The 17,035-nt window shown below is 41.0% G+C and overlaps 1 protein-coding gene across 9 annotated transcripts in view; it reads right to left on the bottom strand.

Moving 5' to 3' along the window:
- Positions 1–17,035, bottom strand: part of LOC131693203 (solute carrier family 12 member 4) — a 666,250-nt gene that overhangs the window by 132,700 nt on the left and 516,515 nt on the right. For all 9 annotated transcript variants that reach the window (XM_058980844.1, XM_058980846.1, XM_058980845.1 and 6 more), the window contains 2 exons: positions 15,211–15,293; positions 3,409–3,511 (listed from right to left, as the gene is read on the bottom strand). In XM_058980844.1, the coding sequence (XP_058836827.1) occupies positions 3,409–3,511; positions 15,211–15,293 (186 nt within the window). The remainder of the gene's footprint in view (positions 1–3,408; positions 3,512–15,210; positions 15,294–17,035) is intronic.

The following is a 17,035-nucleotide window of genomic DNA, read 5'->3' as shown; positions in this document are numbered from 1 at the left end:
AATTTCAAATTTTATAAAAGTGTTAATCTAAAAATCATTCCAAACCAAATTTGTCCATCAAAACTGATATTCATTACATAAGTTTATTACGTATTACGTATGGATCCGCCTTTGATTAACAGTAATTCTGTGCCAAAAACCAAATCATCAATTCATGAACAAACAAACTTTCAGGCCGACAATGCTTTATGGAGCGCTCGTCTGATCAAGCGCTATCCTACCGCTAAATAAAAAGAAACGAATTCAAAGAAGCTCAAATCGGTTTGGCTTGTGAACATTATCTGGTGCTAAAATATGCACTTTATATATCCGTCAGAGGTGTGGGTTAAAGTGCTCCAGCCGTTCTCAATGTAGAAAAACGTAATCAAATAAACATTTAGGAGGATAAGCTTCAAGTGGTGGCAAGAATAATTTACAACCCACACGCAGTCATTTCGAAGAGAAAAGGGTGTTAGTGATTCAAATGAAATGCAGAAATAAATCGTTCGGGTGCTAGAAAATATCATCTATCTCTTCAAATATCACTGCTGAACATCTTTTTGTTTCAACCGATACTTAGAGTTATCCCTCTGAAGCTCAGTACGGTCTCACTATAGCAATAATGAAACGGGTCTAGCTATGTGCAAAAACATTAAAACGCAATTTTTAAAGTCTTTTTGCCCTCTAAAAAGTTGGCTATAACGGGTTAAGGTTAAATTCGGAACGAGAAAAGATAGGGTATCTTTTTTACGGGTGAGCATTTCGATTTAATCCTAATGGATTCTTGCTAGACCAGCTCGCTCGTGTTGAGTTAGAAAATTGCTTTCAACTATGTTTTCCATGGCCGAAAGCTAAAACGTAGCTGGTAGGATAAATAACATTGCAGAAGCAGATTGCTAGCATCGTGATCTGACGGAAAACGGTTGGTACCAATGAGGCAAAACCAAACGTGATGCTTTTTACGCTCCATCGGAGAAGGTGTATGGCTTGGCTAGAAGAACGGCACAGCACTGAAGGTTCGATCCTGTGTTCGTGATGGTCCTAATTGCCAAAATTGGGGAATGTTAGTGAAACATTGTTCGGTCCATCATCAAGAGTGCCCTAAGAGCTCTTTACGCTTGATTTCTGTTGGTTGGAAAAATTCTGTTTGGGGAATTTGCTTATGGCTAGTTCAAATAAATTGGCTTATTATACGCAACTGATCAAGACTGAGTGGTGCAATTTTGGTGTGATATTTTTTTTAGATTAGTTAACAATATTCTATTACTTTGGAAACAGAGTAAAAACGATTTTTAATGTTTCACACTCGTAATTAAAGATAATTTTCTCAGTTTTCCTAGACCTAGTCATTATTTCTAGATTATATAGTACTGCAGGTACAATCAAAGCAGAATCAAGCTTTTTGTCAATTTATCAAAAAGGGGGGGGGGGGGTGTTACCATGGCCCGAGAAGTGGTTCACAATGTACACAAAAACAGTTTCTTCGAAATTTGCTTTTGCATTTTTATCACTTAGTGCGGAATGACCCGTATAATAAACTATACAATATTGAGTAGTCGGTTGCACAAAGACTAACTAATCCTCAAGCTAAAAATATTTTTACCTGCTTTTGTACCGAACCCAGTTCCAGTATCGACTCTAAATAAAGGGCGAACACGAAATTATTGCGACACCGAAAATGTCATGCCAATTTTCTCATAATGTTTAAAATCAAACCAAAATTTTAGGGTAGTTTTATACATATATTTACTTCAAAAATCAAAAGAAAAGTTAATCGATGGAGCCTTGAGTGTAAAATTAAATTTTCGCTTGATGCCCTCCATCAAAGTCTTTACAGTGTCATCCGGTACCAGTTTCTCAGTTTTTTTTCCATTTTCTTAACATGTCCTTCTCGTCTTTGACTGTCTTCTTGCTCTTCCGAAGTTCCCGCTTCATCATTGCCCAGTAGTGCTCCACCGGGCGCAGCTCCGGACAGTTTGGCGAATTCAAGTCCTTTGGAACAAAATGGACAGAATTAGCCTCATACCACTCCAGGACACTTTTAGAATAGTGGTATGATGCCAAATCTGGCCAAAATAGCGGAGCATCCCCGTGCTGCTGCAAGAACGGCAAAAGGCGCTTCTCGAGGCGCTCAGATTTGTAGATCTCGCCATTTACTGTGCCTTTTGTCACGAAAGGCTCACTCCTCAGTCCGCAAGAGCAGATGGCCTGCCAAATGAGATATTTGGAGGCGAACTTCGACATTTTCTTCTTCTTAAATTTGTCGTCCACATAGAACTTGCTTTTTCCGGTGAAAAACTCCAACGGCTTTTATATACGTTTCGCTCATCGCGGTTTGGGAAGTTCTGTACCTTGTATGTATGTAATCCAGCTCTCTTCTTTGCATTCTGGACGTAGCACTGCGACATGCCGATCTTTTTAGCCAAATCACGGCTTGAGACGTTGGGATTTGCTTTAATCATCCGCTTCACCTTTCCCTCCGTCTTTTTGTTCTCCGGTCCCGGTTTTCTTCCAGCTTCTTTGCCGTGGTCCAACGTCAACCGCTCCTGGAACCTCTTCAACACTCTGGAGACGGTTGAATGGTGAATGTTCAACATTTTTCCCAACTGTCGGTGCGACAGGTTAGAAAATTCCAAGTGTTTGGAAAGGATTTGTTCTCTCGACTCGCGTTGGTTCACCTCCATTTTCGTTGAATCGAAAAACACGACTTCGAGTTTGACAGCATGTAAACAATACACATCAATGAGAAAGTGTGCAAAATTTGATTGATTTTTACCCAATGGTAAAAAAGTTATGCCCTGTTGAATGTGTCGCAATAATTTCGTGTTCGCCCTTTAATGTTAAACATAAAAAAGTAAGTCATTTTACCACGGCGACTGAGCAGCAATATCTCGCAAGTGTGTTTCTTTCGAAAAATCTAGTTCCCACAATTTTTGATCTGGAGTCAAAAACCAAACAAAAGAAATCCAATGAAGATACAAGTTAGCTCAAAATTGCTTATTTTTAAAAACAAAACGAAGAAAAAATAAAATCATGCGTACATCGCTGGAGAAACCAATATTGAATTTTGAATTTAAATACCCTATTAAGGCTAGGTTAATCCGGATGAAATTAAACCCCCAGACGTTACCAGCCTGATTTTCCAGACTTTATCCCTGGGATCCCACCAAGTCCACCGTCGATCGTACTTGTACGCATCACCGTGTAATGAAAAACATTAAAGGAGTATCTCAAGATTACCAGAAAAAAAAATGCAACCACTCTCGAAAGCACCCCATCCTGCAGTACACTTCACATCCTATGCCAGATCAACGTAACAATAAATCACAGATTTATCTCAGCTTTTTATTATCTTTCGCTTTCAACGAAGACTTTATTTACCGACCGGTTATGAAGTAGAATAAGACAGCAGCTGCATTAAGTACTTACCAGGACGATTTCAACCGCACCGACTATGTACATGGCAGCCGCTAGTGTTGTCCCGGTATAGAACAACATCCCGACAGCGCCACCGAATTCGGGCCCGAGCGATCTGTATCAAGAGTGGAAAAAGAAAACGTTAATGGTTGGGCGCATAATTGCATTACGTTGCTGATTGAGATTTGTTTGCACACAAACTACAGGAACTAACTAAAAAGTGAACGAAATGTACACTGTTGAGTAGATGTAAAACGTGAAGCGGATGCCCGTCGAAGTGCCGTTCAACTTGCACCTAATTGATAAAATTACTTTGCAGACGAGTACCAGAATAAACAATCTGTTCCAATTAACTGTCGGAGTAGATAGTAGCAGTGCTCTAAGTAGATTGACGTTTCGAATTGTTTGTACTGATTATCGATTAATTACTAATTGCCGCAATTTCCCGACTATTTGAACAAACGACAAACGGTTCAAAAAATTGATTGCATCAAACGAACGTCGTAAAATGATTTCACAGTTTGTTCAAGTTAAAAATTGAAATCGGAAGATGCGGCAAACGAAAACTTTTCCACAAATGCAACTTGTGCGAGTTTCAAGCCCGAGTAAAAAATCAGACAGGCTATCGTAGCGCTACCATAACTGAATTAGGAAAGCGGCTAGCCTTCCTTCAATGGAACCGCAATCCAACACAATGCAATGGATGGAACACGAGATAGTAAGAGGAAAGTTACTTCCACAGATAAGTGGTCTGGTGAGAAAAGAGACGAAAGCCGTCCTAGGGTCTGTACCACAGCCACCTCGGAGCGGGTCCGGTAGTTTGCTGGACAGCAATAATGCCGGAAGGATTGTTTTTACCGTTCAGCTTTCTTTTGTGCTGGTGACTACTACTGGTGGCAATATAAGTTGATCTGATGCAAAATTTGCACTTAACTTGCTCTTTTTGCTTTACAGTTGGCTGGGATTGTTCCTGTCCTTTCAAACAGATAATAGAGAAGTTTTGCAATGAAATATTTAAAATAGAAGATAAGTTTTGAAGTAATGTTAAGAAAGGTAAGAACACTGAAGAGTAATCCTGTCCTTATCAATGTTGAGTAAGCTGTGACTAACACAGTGTCTTATAATCATGTTTTTAATATGGAATGCTTGAATAAATTGTTGGAATTTATTGTTTCTCTCAACACTGTAAAGCTGTACGTACACGAGGCGACAGGACTCACGCCAAAAAAAAAATGTTCACAATGGATTTTGGTTTACCTATTTCAACGCGACAACAGCAACAGTGTTGGGAAAGGTAGAACATAATCCAACAATAGTGAATATTTTTTGTGGCTTGTATCCTATCGCCTCATGTGCGAAAAGCTTAAATGTACCACCAGCAGAATGTTTCAATCGTAAATATCTCAGAGCATGTTCATCGCAAAGACGCGATTTCGTACGAATTATTTAGAATGATTAACTGAATCACATAAACGTGGTTGGGGATCTGGTATCAGAAATCAGGAATCAGAATATATTTGCTGGATTAGCACGTTCCCCTTGTTATCCTGAAATTTTTGCCTTACTATATTGTCTCATCACTTTCCTGATTCGAAGAGGAATGGAGATGAAAGAAAAATGTAGAGTAATAAAAAAATGACAACACAATACAATCATAACAAAAAATAGTAAACAGCCAAGATTCTACACGCACAATGGAATTAGGAGCCATACTGATAAAGCCTTTAGCACACTGGGCTAGCAACAATAACTTATCCTTGAGTTTTTGCTCGCTGTAGGCAGGTTCATCTTTGTAAGTAGGACCAACAATCCTGATACGCTATTGTATTACTGCAGGGCAGTTACATATCAAATGACATGAGGTTCCGTTATCAGACCCGATTGCATTCACCTATAGTCGATTTCGGATAATCAAAAAACCGTTTCATTCACCTATCTGTGCAAACGAAACATGCTGATATTTTCATAAAATATGTTTTTTTTTTACATTTGCTCAATGACATGTCATAGTATGTTATACTCACAAACACGGCATCATTTGTTCAAGTTTCCATATCCATAAATTAAAAAAAAAATCCTAAAATGTTGTTAACAATTTTTTACAAACTGAAGTAGTTTCAAGATCATCAAGATGATTAAAATATAAATTTTTGATCCGACAGAGATGGTGCATTTACATTCAGACCCTACCGGATGCCCAGCTCATGCGATACTCTTTCGGAGCAAATCGTTATGTCTAACACCTCCTCGCTTCCGCACTTCGCAAAAGTTGGTCGGTTTATTATATTAAAATTATGAAAATTTGTACTACTTATGTACTCCATCAGCTCAGAGCCTTTTAAATTGATATTTGAGCTACCCCAAATGATGTGAAGCCAGTTTCTGCTATAAAATGATTTTGAAATCATCATACGGTGATTACTCATGCGTGCAAATATATTAAGCGGCAAATATATTAAAAGATAGATATACCAATATGCACCGACCCACGCGCGGCACTCAATGTACCTCAATTTTACTAGTCTTTGAACTCTATCAATATCGACAATAATATGGTACAATTGGCGATTGGGAAAATGAAGGCTTCAACCACGGCAGGCCCAGATGGCATACCAATTATTATTCTTAATAAATGATCTGCAGGTCTAATTGAACCTCTTTATCATCCGTTTCAATTGTCGCTAACAACCGGAGTATTTCCCGAACTCTGGAAATATTCCTTCATGTTTCCAGTTCAAAAAAAGGTGGTGGCATTCCGCAAGGCAGCCATCTCGGGCCATTGATTTTTCTTCTGTATTTCAACGACGTCAACTTTTGTTTGGAAAGACCACGGTTGTCTTTCGCTGTCGACTACAAGTGATACCACAGAATCCGGAATACTGATGATGCAGCTTTCCTTCAACGCCAACTGGTAACCTTTGCGCAAGGCACAAATCCCCGACTACGTCCGGGGAACGTGCCATTTGAGCCAATATATTCTGATTCCTGAACCTTTGCGCAACGGTGTGAAATCAACCGAATGACCCTAAACCCCAAGAAATGCGTCATTACGTTCTCGAGGAAAAAACGCCAATTCGATTCGGATACTGTCTTGCTGAATCCTTGATTGACAGAGCGAATTGTGTCAAAGATCCCGGAGTTTTTCTCGATGAACAACTGACGTTTAAACAGCATATCAGCTATATTGTCGCAAAGGCATCACGCTGTTTGGGGTTCATATTGAGAATATTTAAGCACTTTTCAGATATTTACTGCTTGAACACTCGTTCGATCAACACTGGAATATTGTTTAGTTTTTTTTGGTTCGTTTATTTGGCACGGCTCAAGGCGTTAACTTCACGGAGCCGTGGGTCTTTTATATATTTACATGGTGTAAACAATAAAAATAATAAACAATTAATGCTAAGATCGATCCCGTACGCACGACTTGCAAATGCGCGCGCAGATCCGTTTTCGTGTAGGGGAAATATTTGCATACACGTCAACCGTATCATGGGGGTCATTTGTATCTCTGTCGTTCTCGCACATGTCCGGGTCATCATTGGGGTTACTGCCTTGATGTTGTTCCTAACTTCTTTCCCTTTCCTAACTTCTTTCCCTTTCGGGTCATGAGCGTGAACCCTCCGTCATTGCTAGTAGCTCCCTCATTGATTTTTTTTTTATTTCATTTATTTGACACGGCTCATAGCGGTAGCTTAACGGAGCCGTGGATCTTTTATGTGTTTACAATATGTAAAAAATAAAAATAAAAACAAATATTATTGTTTGTCCGTTGGATCTCGTGCGCCTACTGCGCCATGGGGACCGTGCCTTGGTGCTCGCGACCAGATGTTCTTTCCTGCTTCTTGCACTTACGGGTGACCATTGTAAATCCGTCGACATTCATCACCGATATTACTTACAGTGGTTTCAGGGGTGCTGGATGCTGCTTTGGCAGTTGTCAATATGGACTGAACAGCTGCCACAAATTTGGCAACCGTTTGTGGTTCAGGTATTGGTATTGAAATTTTCGTCTGGCTTGGGCAGAAGTAGAAAGTAGACTGATCCCTCATTGATGGTATTAGCTGTTGAATTTGTGGTACTTGACGTGGCTTTCGCAGTTATTATTGCTTGAACAGCAGCCACAAATTTGGCAACCGTTTGTGGCTCAGGGAATGATATTGGAGACTGAGTGTTGGCCTTTCTTTCTGTAGATGAGCTTTTCTTAGCGATTTCTGGGCAGGGTTGTCCGTAATGTGCCGTTTGTTCACAGAACTGGCACGTGTTAGTTTGTCCTTGATATGTACATAGAGTTCGCTGTATAATGGTATCATCCCCTTCTGTTGTGTACTGCAGGGTAAGGTAGGAGGGAATGGAGGAACCTCCACGTATATTCCGTAATGGATTCCATTTCTCCGAAAAACTACATGAATCTTTTAATGGCCACTTTGCAAGTACGCAGTGCCAAATCATGTAATTTAACTTCCACGTTTCCGTTATCCATATACACAGGGATCTTAATTTATGCGGCGTCACAATCCAGAACGTGTTTCAATTTGTTTTGCGAAATGTATCTCTCCAACTGGATGAAGCTGACATCCGAAAACCATAGCAAATGTTTCACATTACCAATACTCGGTCTTATGCGGAAAGACCGGAAGTCGATGGCCACCGTGTTAGCCCGAAGAATTACATTTTGTTGATGAGACTCAGTCATCTTGATAGAATAATAATAACGGTTCCCTTTGTTCGTTAGACAAGAAAAAAGCAACTGCTTGCGCTGGCTTGGGTAGCAGCAGAGAGCACACTGGCATTGTGACTTATGCCTTTGGTGGTTGAGAATAGACTGAAATATTGTTCAGTTGTGTGGAACCCTCATTCGATTGCCTTGGAGCAACACCCACCAGCTGCCAAGTTACGAAAGTCGTGGTTTGCTTATTGGTCTCGATACATTGCAAGTGCGGCGAGACCTATCTCGTGCTATGACGATTTCGGATATTTTGCATGATCGAATTGACTGCCCCGAGTTTCTCAGTACGATAAACATGAACGTTCGCCCTCGTGCCCTTCGCAATAATATATTCCTCCGATTACCTCTTCGCCGGACTAACTAAGGAGTTAACGGTGCCATCATTGGTTTGCAGCGGACTTTCAACAGAGTGTCAACCGAGTTCGACCATCACATTCCACGTAGAAGATTGCAATCTGACTATTTAAATAGATTAAGAAATTATCATCAATATCGTGAGTTGTCACTCCTCTTCGCGAAACCATTTGTAGAGTCGGGATGACGCAGGTACTTTTCTGATTGTAGTTATGGGCGTCTTTGAGGAATAACAGTCGCATTTACTTGTTCACCGAATCAATTGAGAGAAGAGTTGAAGAGCGTCTCTCTAGCAAGTGGGAATGTTTCAATCTCATTTCACGACAGTAGATACCAGTACCAGTACGTTTCTCCATCAGAGAGCCGTTAGTGTAACAGGATACTTGCGCATGTTGTTGCGACGGCGCCGGTGGTTGAGTGGTAAGCGTGACTGCCACTCATTCCAGTTGGCCTGGGTTCAATTCCAGCCGAGGTCGTTGAGATTTTTCTGAGGTGAATAAATCTGTGGTCACGTTTTCCTTCGGAAGGGAAGTAAAGCCGTTGGTCCCCGGTCCATGAGTAATGGATCGATATTTAGTCCAGATAGTGGAGTCACCTCTCTGGCGTCGGTAAAGAAGAACTAGAATCCAACTTTTATACTTACTAACAAATATCCTCCTCCCGTGACACTTGTGGAGTGCGCTGTAGTATATACGGCCTCTAGTGAAGTATCGGACTAACCATTCCTTCGCTTTCCTTCCGCGATCTACGTTCGGGCCTGGCAGGCGCCAGTATTGATCAAACTTTAGGATTATCAGGAGTTGCACATTGACAGATGTTTCGCTACTCCCAAGCATAATTATCTACTAATTCCCTGTGCAACTTCAGCTAGTCCAGATCGATAACGGAATAGCAGTCAGGGGTGGTCGCACAAGCTCAAGCTCAGGATACTTGCGCATGTGCTTGTGTTTCTATATAGCCAGATAGGAGTCTCTAGAGGGAAACTTCTGGGTATATATGAAGAGGTTTAATATTTAGTACAGCTTTGATAGTCGCAGTCGGAGTTGTCGTGAGTGCATCAGTCTTGACAAATGGTAGGATCGTCACCATCTCCTCCTATGCCACACCACAAAGAATCCGTATGACAGTGTTGGACGTACAACGAAATCGTATAAATCCAATAGATGTATTTGAGTTTGAAACCCCTAGTTTTGCCGAAAGTTCGTCTGCACAACCCGAAACCCATACATGCTTTGTTGACTCTGTGTAATCTTTCGGCAGTTACGCTAGGTTTCTGAGGGTAGTACGATCTGAAACTCTACCGAAACCGTCCTCGAGTACCCGCGGTTGCTCGTTTAGGAAGCCCTAGACAAGTAGGACACAGTATATTCCGTCGTCTGTTGATTCAGAGATTATTCAGCGAGTACTATTTTCACCACATTCAAAAATAGCCTGCCAGATCAGAATTTTTTTTGAAAATTTCAATTTTTACTTCTTTTGGGCATACTCTGACACGGTCAGCTATAAATTCGTGTCGAAATATTATGTTTCACTGAGTTTTTAGTGATTATTTAATCGGACAACTAAAGTCATAGTAAATAACTAAATTGTGTGTGTCATTCGTTCTGTGACTCTCAGATCGATCAGTCTATCTCTCCAGTCCGTAAAGTGTAACGTTTGCAAAGCATAGTGCTAATCCACTGCCAAGGTTTCCTTGCGCATTCTCCGCCTCGTCGAGGTTTCAGCATTTTTTCCCCGCTGTTGTGTTTCTGCGAGTTTACCGTTATTCGGCCAGTGAGTAGGAGTGATGCAAATTTTTATTTTCAAATGGCAACATACAGTTCAATTCACCCCAACCATGATTCAAATTAAAGCTTACCTTAATCATTCACTTTCAAGTTGGCGAGATTTTCATTGCTAAACCGTATGTCTTCATTTCAAATTGATACTTTTTCATTCACCAGCCAAGGTTGTCATCTGCTCTGTAGGGGCCAGTTTAAGTTAAATGTTTGACATGTTTCGTGTATTCAAGCTTAAATAAACAGTAGGAAGTATGTTCTGATTCCTGATGTTCAGAGTAGTTTAGCTTGAAAAACCTAGTCAATACCCCGCTAGAGAAATATTCAGAGGGTCAATGAAATTAAAAATGAATGGAAAATGATTGAGTAGCTCGAATGTTTGCATGAATGATGCAAACGAATAACTGCGAATTGAACATAGTAGGGCATGATTTGAGATTTGTTCCTCCTTCAAGTTCAAAACAACCTATTGAAAATTTGCAGCTCTGGTGAGTAGTATTACTAGTGACACGGTGTTTTTTTCTAGTAAACCGTCTGGATACGTTATATACACAATTTAAATATCGCTATAATATTACACTTCGTTGTCTATAGTACCAGTTTGCTCTGGGCAATAGGCCCATGTAAGTTTCGGGTGGTGGTAAACAGTAGGGGCCTTTTACGAAGGAGTACATAGCGTATATACCAGCCAATAGGGTTGAAGTTTGCGGCGTCGTTTCGGATTCGAGTCTCAGTTGCGAGGACCTGCTGACACATGGGACTGGCTATTTCAAAGACCCCATGCTTAAGCCTGTGAAGATACTGGAGTGCAAACATTTACATTCAGCATCAGTCGAAGCTGACGGGAAGAGAACATACGTCAACTCAGACTTTTATCGGGTGACTTTTGCCGGTTCTGCTTTACTTAACTACCTCCTTTTTGACAAGGTTCGTCTACCTGTTCACCTTTTTGTGCCGTGGGCTATGAACTGTACTAATTGCAAACAACAGCACACAGCTTCCCATTGTAGCAATAAGGCTCGTTGTGCGAAATGCAGTGGGAATCAAATTGATGATTCCTGTGAAAACAATTTCAATATATCTGATCGCAATATGGTACTGGTCCAAAATACCCTCGTTACCCTATACTAACACTTCTATTGACGAAGGCGACTGTGATGAACCCCAGAAGGGATCATCTTCTGCTGTGCCTAAAAGCGATAGAAAAATGAGGAACATTTCCTCCCACAAGCTTCGTGGTAAAGGCCAGAAGGTGTGTCTGTTCAAGGTCCCGCGAAAAAAACTACTCGAGGAAGTACTTCAGCTTGAGCTTGTGCGAACACCCCTGACTGCTACTCCGTTATCGATCTGGACTAGCTGAAGTTGCACAGGGAATAAGTAGATAATTATGATTGGGAGCAGCGAATGTGCAACTCCTGGTAATCCGAAAGTGTTTATTGATCAATACAGGCGCCGGCCAGGCCCGAACGTAGATCGCGGAAGGAAAGGGAAGGAATATTAGTACGATACTTGCTTTTGCTAGAGGCCGTATATACTACTGCGCACGTCACAAGTATCACGGGAGGAGGATATTTGTTAGTAAGTATAGAAGATGGATTCTACTTCTTAATGATCGACGCCAGAGAGGTGACTCCACTATCTGGCCTAGATATTGATCCATCAAATCATGCACCGGGGACCAACGGCTTTACTTCCCTTCCGAAGAAAGGCGTAATTACAGATTTTTTCACCTCAGAAAAATTTCATCGACCTCGGCTGGGATTGAATCCAGAACCTACTGGCGGTCACGCTTACCACACAATCACCGGCGCCGTCATAACTATTCGAGGAAGTACTGGTGCAAAACCGAAGCAAGTCGCTTCCAGCGATATCAAAAACCTCAAGTGTTCTCATATCTCAGCCAGAGAAAGAAACCAGCGCTGGCTTAGTAAATTTCTCCGACATTGTTGACCGTATTTATACAGCATAAAATATTTCTGAACCTCTTAAAAGCATCTTGATAAGCTTTCTCTCCGCAGCAAAGATTTTGGATGCAGTTCACTGCGAAATGGTCCCATCGTTCAGCGATTGTATTCGTTGATGGTTAATTCATCGAACGAGGTCATGGATCTACTCATTGTTCAGAAGTGGAGTTGCAGAAACATTATCCCGAAAATCGATTCTTTCAAAATATTAACAAATAATTTGAAATGCGATGTATTTGCATTATGCGAAACATGGCTTACTCCAGATATAGAACTTCTACGATTTTAATATTATTCCCTAGAATCGAGAAGACTCCTGTGGAGGAGCACTTTTGGGGATTGCAAAACTCCTCCCCGCACTGAGGCTTCAATGTTTCGTATGACCTCACAGGGAATATCGATTGGAAAAACTACGCGTCCGCGATATCCGGCAAAGTCGAGTCCACACAAGAGCTATGCGAGAAATAGTACGGGTTTCTGGCTGGCTTGATTCTCGATACTGCGTTTCAAGCTCCGACTAAACGCGTACCAGATGCGAACTCTCGCGGGCGTCCTCCCAACCCATGGTGTGACAAAGAATACTCAGACGTGTACGCGGAGAAGGCCACCGCGTATAAGACCTTCCGTGACGACGGGATACCAGCCAGCTACTGAGAGTACGCGATGGCAGAAACGCGCATGAAGAATTTGCTGAAAGCCAAAAAACGTAGCTACTGGCGCCGGTTCGTCGATAGGCTATAGAGAGAAACATCGATGAACACTTTTTGGGGGCACGGAACGGCGCTTACGAAACTGAAACAATACTAACGAGAGCGTGGAATATTCAAACCGTTGGATATTCGATTTTGCCCGGATTCCGCCCCGGCATAGAAGATCTGCCGCGCTGCGTCCACTCACGATAACTCGAACGAAACACCGTTTTCGATGGTGGAGTTTTCACTTGCTCTCTTATTATGTAACAATAAAGCCCCAGGGTCAGACAGAATCAAATTTAACTAGTTAAAGAATCTGCCAAGAGAAGCTTGTTGAATTTATTTAATTTTGAGGGTAATATTATCCCTCATGACTGGAGGCAAGTGAAGATCATCGCCATCCAAAAACCAGGAAAACCAGCCTCCGACCACAACTCATATCGACCGATTGCAATGCTGTCCGGTATCCGAAAGTTGTTTGAGAAAATGATGTTTGGCTCGACAAGTGGGTTGAACCAAATGGTTTACTGTCAGATACACAATTTGGTTTCCGCAAAGGCAAATGGACGAACGATTGTCTTGCGTTGCTTTCAACAGAAATTCACTTGGCTTATGCTAGCAAAGAGTGGCATTAGTTTAACATAAATAAAGGGGACTTTTGATTCAGTTTCTATCAAAATTATTCCTGATAAGCTGCACTAGCATGGTCTTTCACCGACTATAAACAACTTTTTGCTAAACTTGTCTGAAAAACCCATGCATTAGGTTGCATGGTGATCTATCGACATCACGAATTAGCTGCATGGGTTTTCTTCAGGGCTCATTAATATAAGCTAAAAAGATTGATCAAATATATGTATGTGTCGAAAAATAACATAAAACGATCTCACCAACGTCCGGCTCTCAATTCATTAATTGATGACATTTTGGCGACTATCTTCTCTATTATCGATCAACCCAAGCCAGTCATATTCAGATGGTGCTGCAGACGCCAAACGGTAGAAACTGGTGTACTTTTAGTGGCTCGAAACACGCATGCACTTGTCAATGTTGCGATGTAAACTATTCGCATAATTGCACTAGTCTCGCGATAATTTCACAAACCACCAGAATAAAAGATCTGGTGAATGGTTAATTCTTTTTTTAGATTATTTATGCACTCTTTGTCACTGAAAAATCAAAACAAAACATGAACGAAGACAGACATTCTCGGGCGATTCGCCAGTGTTGCCACTTCCAAGTCATAATAGTTATTTAAATTGTGCATTAAATTATTTAAGCCCCCTCCGAAGCAAAATTCTTGCTAAAGACCTAATGATGCATCAACGCATAGTTTACAACACCCTGACAAACGAAAAGCTATACACTTTTAAAAGTGTTTCGAAGTGTTCGTAAGTACAATATAAGAATTGATGAAACGTGAAGATTCTCTTGTTTTACAGACATGCGACCCAGAGAAGATTATTACTGTTCCGGTAGGCTTATTACATTTTTTTTAAATAACCGCCTTATTTTAGTGTTCTTTTATACTGTGAAGATTGTAAGCTCAGATTTGGGGGTGAAGAAATATTCACTTTTATTCGAATAGTGATCGAGTTAACTCAATGCGGTTTCGAAAAATATCGTAGAAAAAAGAAACAACAACATACCCCAATGCAGTACCGATGTTTTCGGTTAGCTAATTATCAACATGAATTTTCAAAGCAATCTTTAATGTCATCTACCAGCACTCCACAACTAGGCATCTGGTTTGTATAATGAGCTACCGCACTCGACGTGGAATTTATTTCAATATAAAAAAATTCTTTCCGGTTCTCCGGTTTTGATGAGTTTCTGTTCTGCACTAAAAGCTCCATTGTTGTCCCAGCAGACGGAAGTCGTCATGAGCTGGATATCCGTCTGCTTAGGTAAGCAATTTCATTCACAAAAATTACCGTGCTCCTTTTCCATCCCGTTAGGCTCTGGGACTAATGAGCTTCCCATCATCAAACGCGCAGCAGCCCGGAGCGAAACATCCATCCAGCCAGCCACTTTAATTTGCTAGTCTAATCCGGCACTTTATCGCCGAAAATCCGCTTCACGCCCACGAAAGTTAAACGAAAAACGCAAACTCAGATTAAGCAAGTTGGTAGGTTGGTTGATGCTCGGCGACTACGACAGTGTCGTCATCGCCATCTTTTGGGGGAAACCCGGAACCGGAATGATGAATTATTGTTGCTTCACGCTAATTAGAAAGGAAATCGGCTCGGAGCGGTTTTGGTTCTTGAAATTTTCGAACTACGGACACATCCACTTACCTCGATATCATGAAATAGCTCCCGCCCGCAGGTACCACCCCGTTCGTGGCAATCGCAGACATCGAAATGGCAGTTAACATAGTCTGTAATGAGGGAGAAAAAGAAGGGAAAAAAAGCATTCGATGGAACGGGAGAGAACGAGATATATCATTAGTAGAGTTTCACTAACCGGTTAAGTGGGTGTGATTTAGTACAGGGTTAGGATGAGAACTACGTGAGACTTAATAGTGCTGTTCTATCTAATTGGTTCTGTTACAGACGATGGAGAGTAGAGTTTCCTACAAACTATTCTAGTGTTGAGCTAATGAATGCGTTTTGATGATGGTGTGAATGAAGGGTAGATGGGAAGTGTTGGCTCGAATCAAAATCATCTGACGAACAAAAGTTTCTGCTCAATCGAGCAATTTTGTCCTTGTTAGTGCAAATTGTGAAGCGAAAGAAGTGCTCCGGTTGGAAATTCATCGATTAGACAAGAATACAGCAAAGGAAAGATCGATCGTTTTCATTAAAATCACTTTTTGAACTTTCTCTCCAACAACTTCCTCTGACACTCGGAACGTCGCACTGCGTCTAAAAATATATATGTATAGTCAACCGTTCCAGGACAGTCCGATAGGGAGGAAATAAATTATGTCACCCGAAATCTTTTGAAAAGCAAATAAATCATTCGCAAATTGGGAGCGTCCATTGAATTTCTCCGACAGTTGCCCCCACCCCCCACACGTATGGCATCTGGGGATGACAGGGGCGAGCAAGCAGGAAGCAACGCGCAGGAGCGTTCGGAAATTGTGAATGAAAGTTTATTGACGGGTGGGTGGGAAGATTTCCCACTTGTCTTGTGGTTGGAGATGTCTAATGTTAGGTTTGCAAACGCTAGACGACGTTTTTATCGACGATTAGATCGCAGTGCAGTATCGACGATAGATGACGTGTTCGGATTGCGGAGGATTACGCCTGAGTGATGATATAATATAATCATTTAGGTGTAAAAATAGGCGCAATTGAACATACACTCGGATGAGACGTTCGACAACTATTTGTAGTTCGGAAGGAAAGTTTCGTTACTACTCTGAATGAGTTTCTGTAGAAAATACGTAGCACGCCCGCAACGACACCTAAAGTTATTCACATAAATAGCATACAGTTCGTAAAAAAAGGTATAACTTTACATTTCACGCTATTTTCTCTATTTTCTATTTAAAATATCGGGTGATTACGAGTTTTCACTTTTCCACTTGACCCGAACCTTTTGGATTTTTTTAATTTTAACAGCCTTTTCTGAGTAAAAATAATTTGTGACTTTTTTGTTTGAAAATTTATAATTTTGCGAAATATGTATTTTATCTATAAAGCTCGTGTTGGGCTACAGTCAATGGAATACCAATTATAAAAATATAGCTCTTTTCCATAATTTGAACCATTTGAACCAGAGAAAGCTTGGCACAAAGTTGGGCGCATTTTTTGCGGAGTCGCGTTTACAGGCGCTTCAACGTCGAGACTGTACAGAAATCAACATTTTAAATTTCCAAATTGTAAGAAAAAGAGTTGACTAACACAATAAAAAGCACATTAAAATATCTTGAGTAGTTTCTTTGTAATCCATCCTGGTAGAAACGCTCGAAATTCGGGCTCACATCGAAGAGACCCCCTTAAAAAGAACAACTAAGAATGAGAGTAAATTGGTCCAATTGGCACTTTCCCTCAACGTTATTCGCCTTGTCGTCTCATCGTTTTCCTGATTGGAAGAGAAATGGAGGAGAAGAGAATATTAGGGAAGTAAAAACCATATTCATACATGAAAAAAAGTTCCCACATTCGTGAACAA

Source organism: Topomyia yanbarensis, chromosome 3 (genome assembly GCF_030247195.1).
Source record: "Topomyia yanbarensis strain Yona2022 chromosome 3, ASM3024719v1, whole genome shotgun sequence".
Taxonomy (NCBI): domain Eukaryota; kingdom Metazoa; phylum Arthropoda; class Insecta; order Diptera; family Culicidae; genus Topomyia; species Topomyia yanbarensis.
The sequence above is the reverse complement of the archived record's forward strand: the minus strand, read 5'-3'. Positions and strand labels throughout refer to the sequence as shown.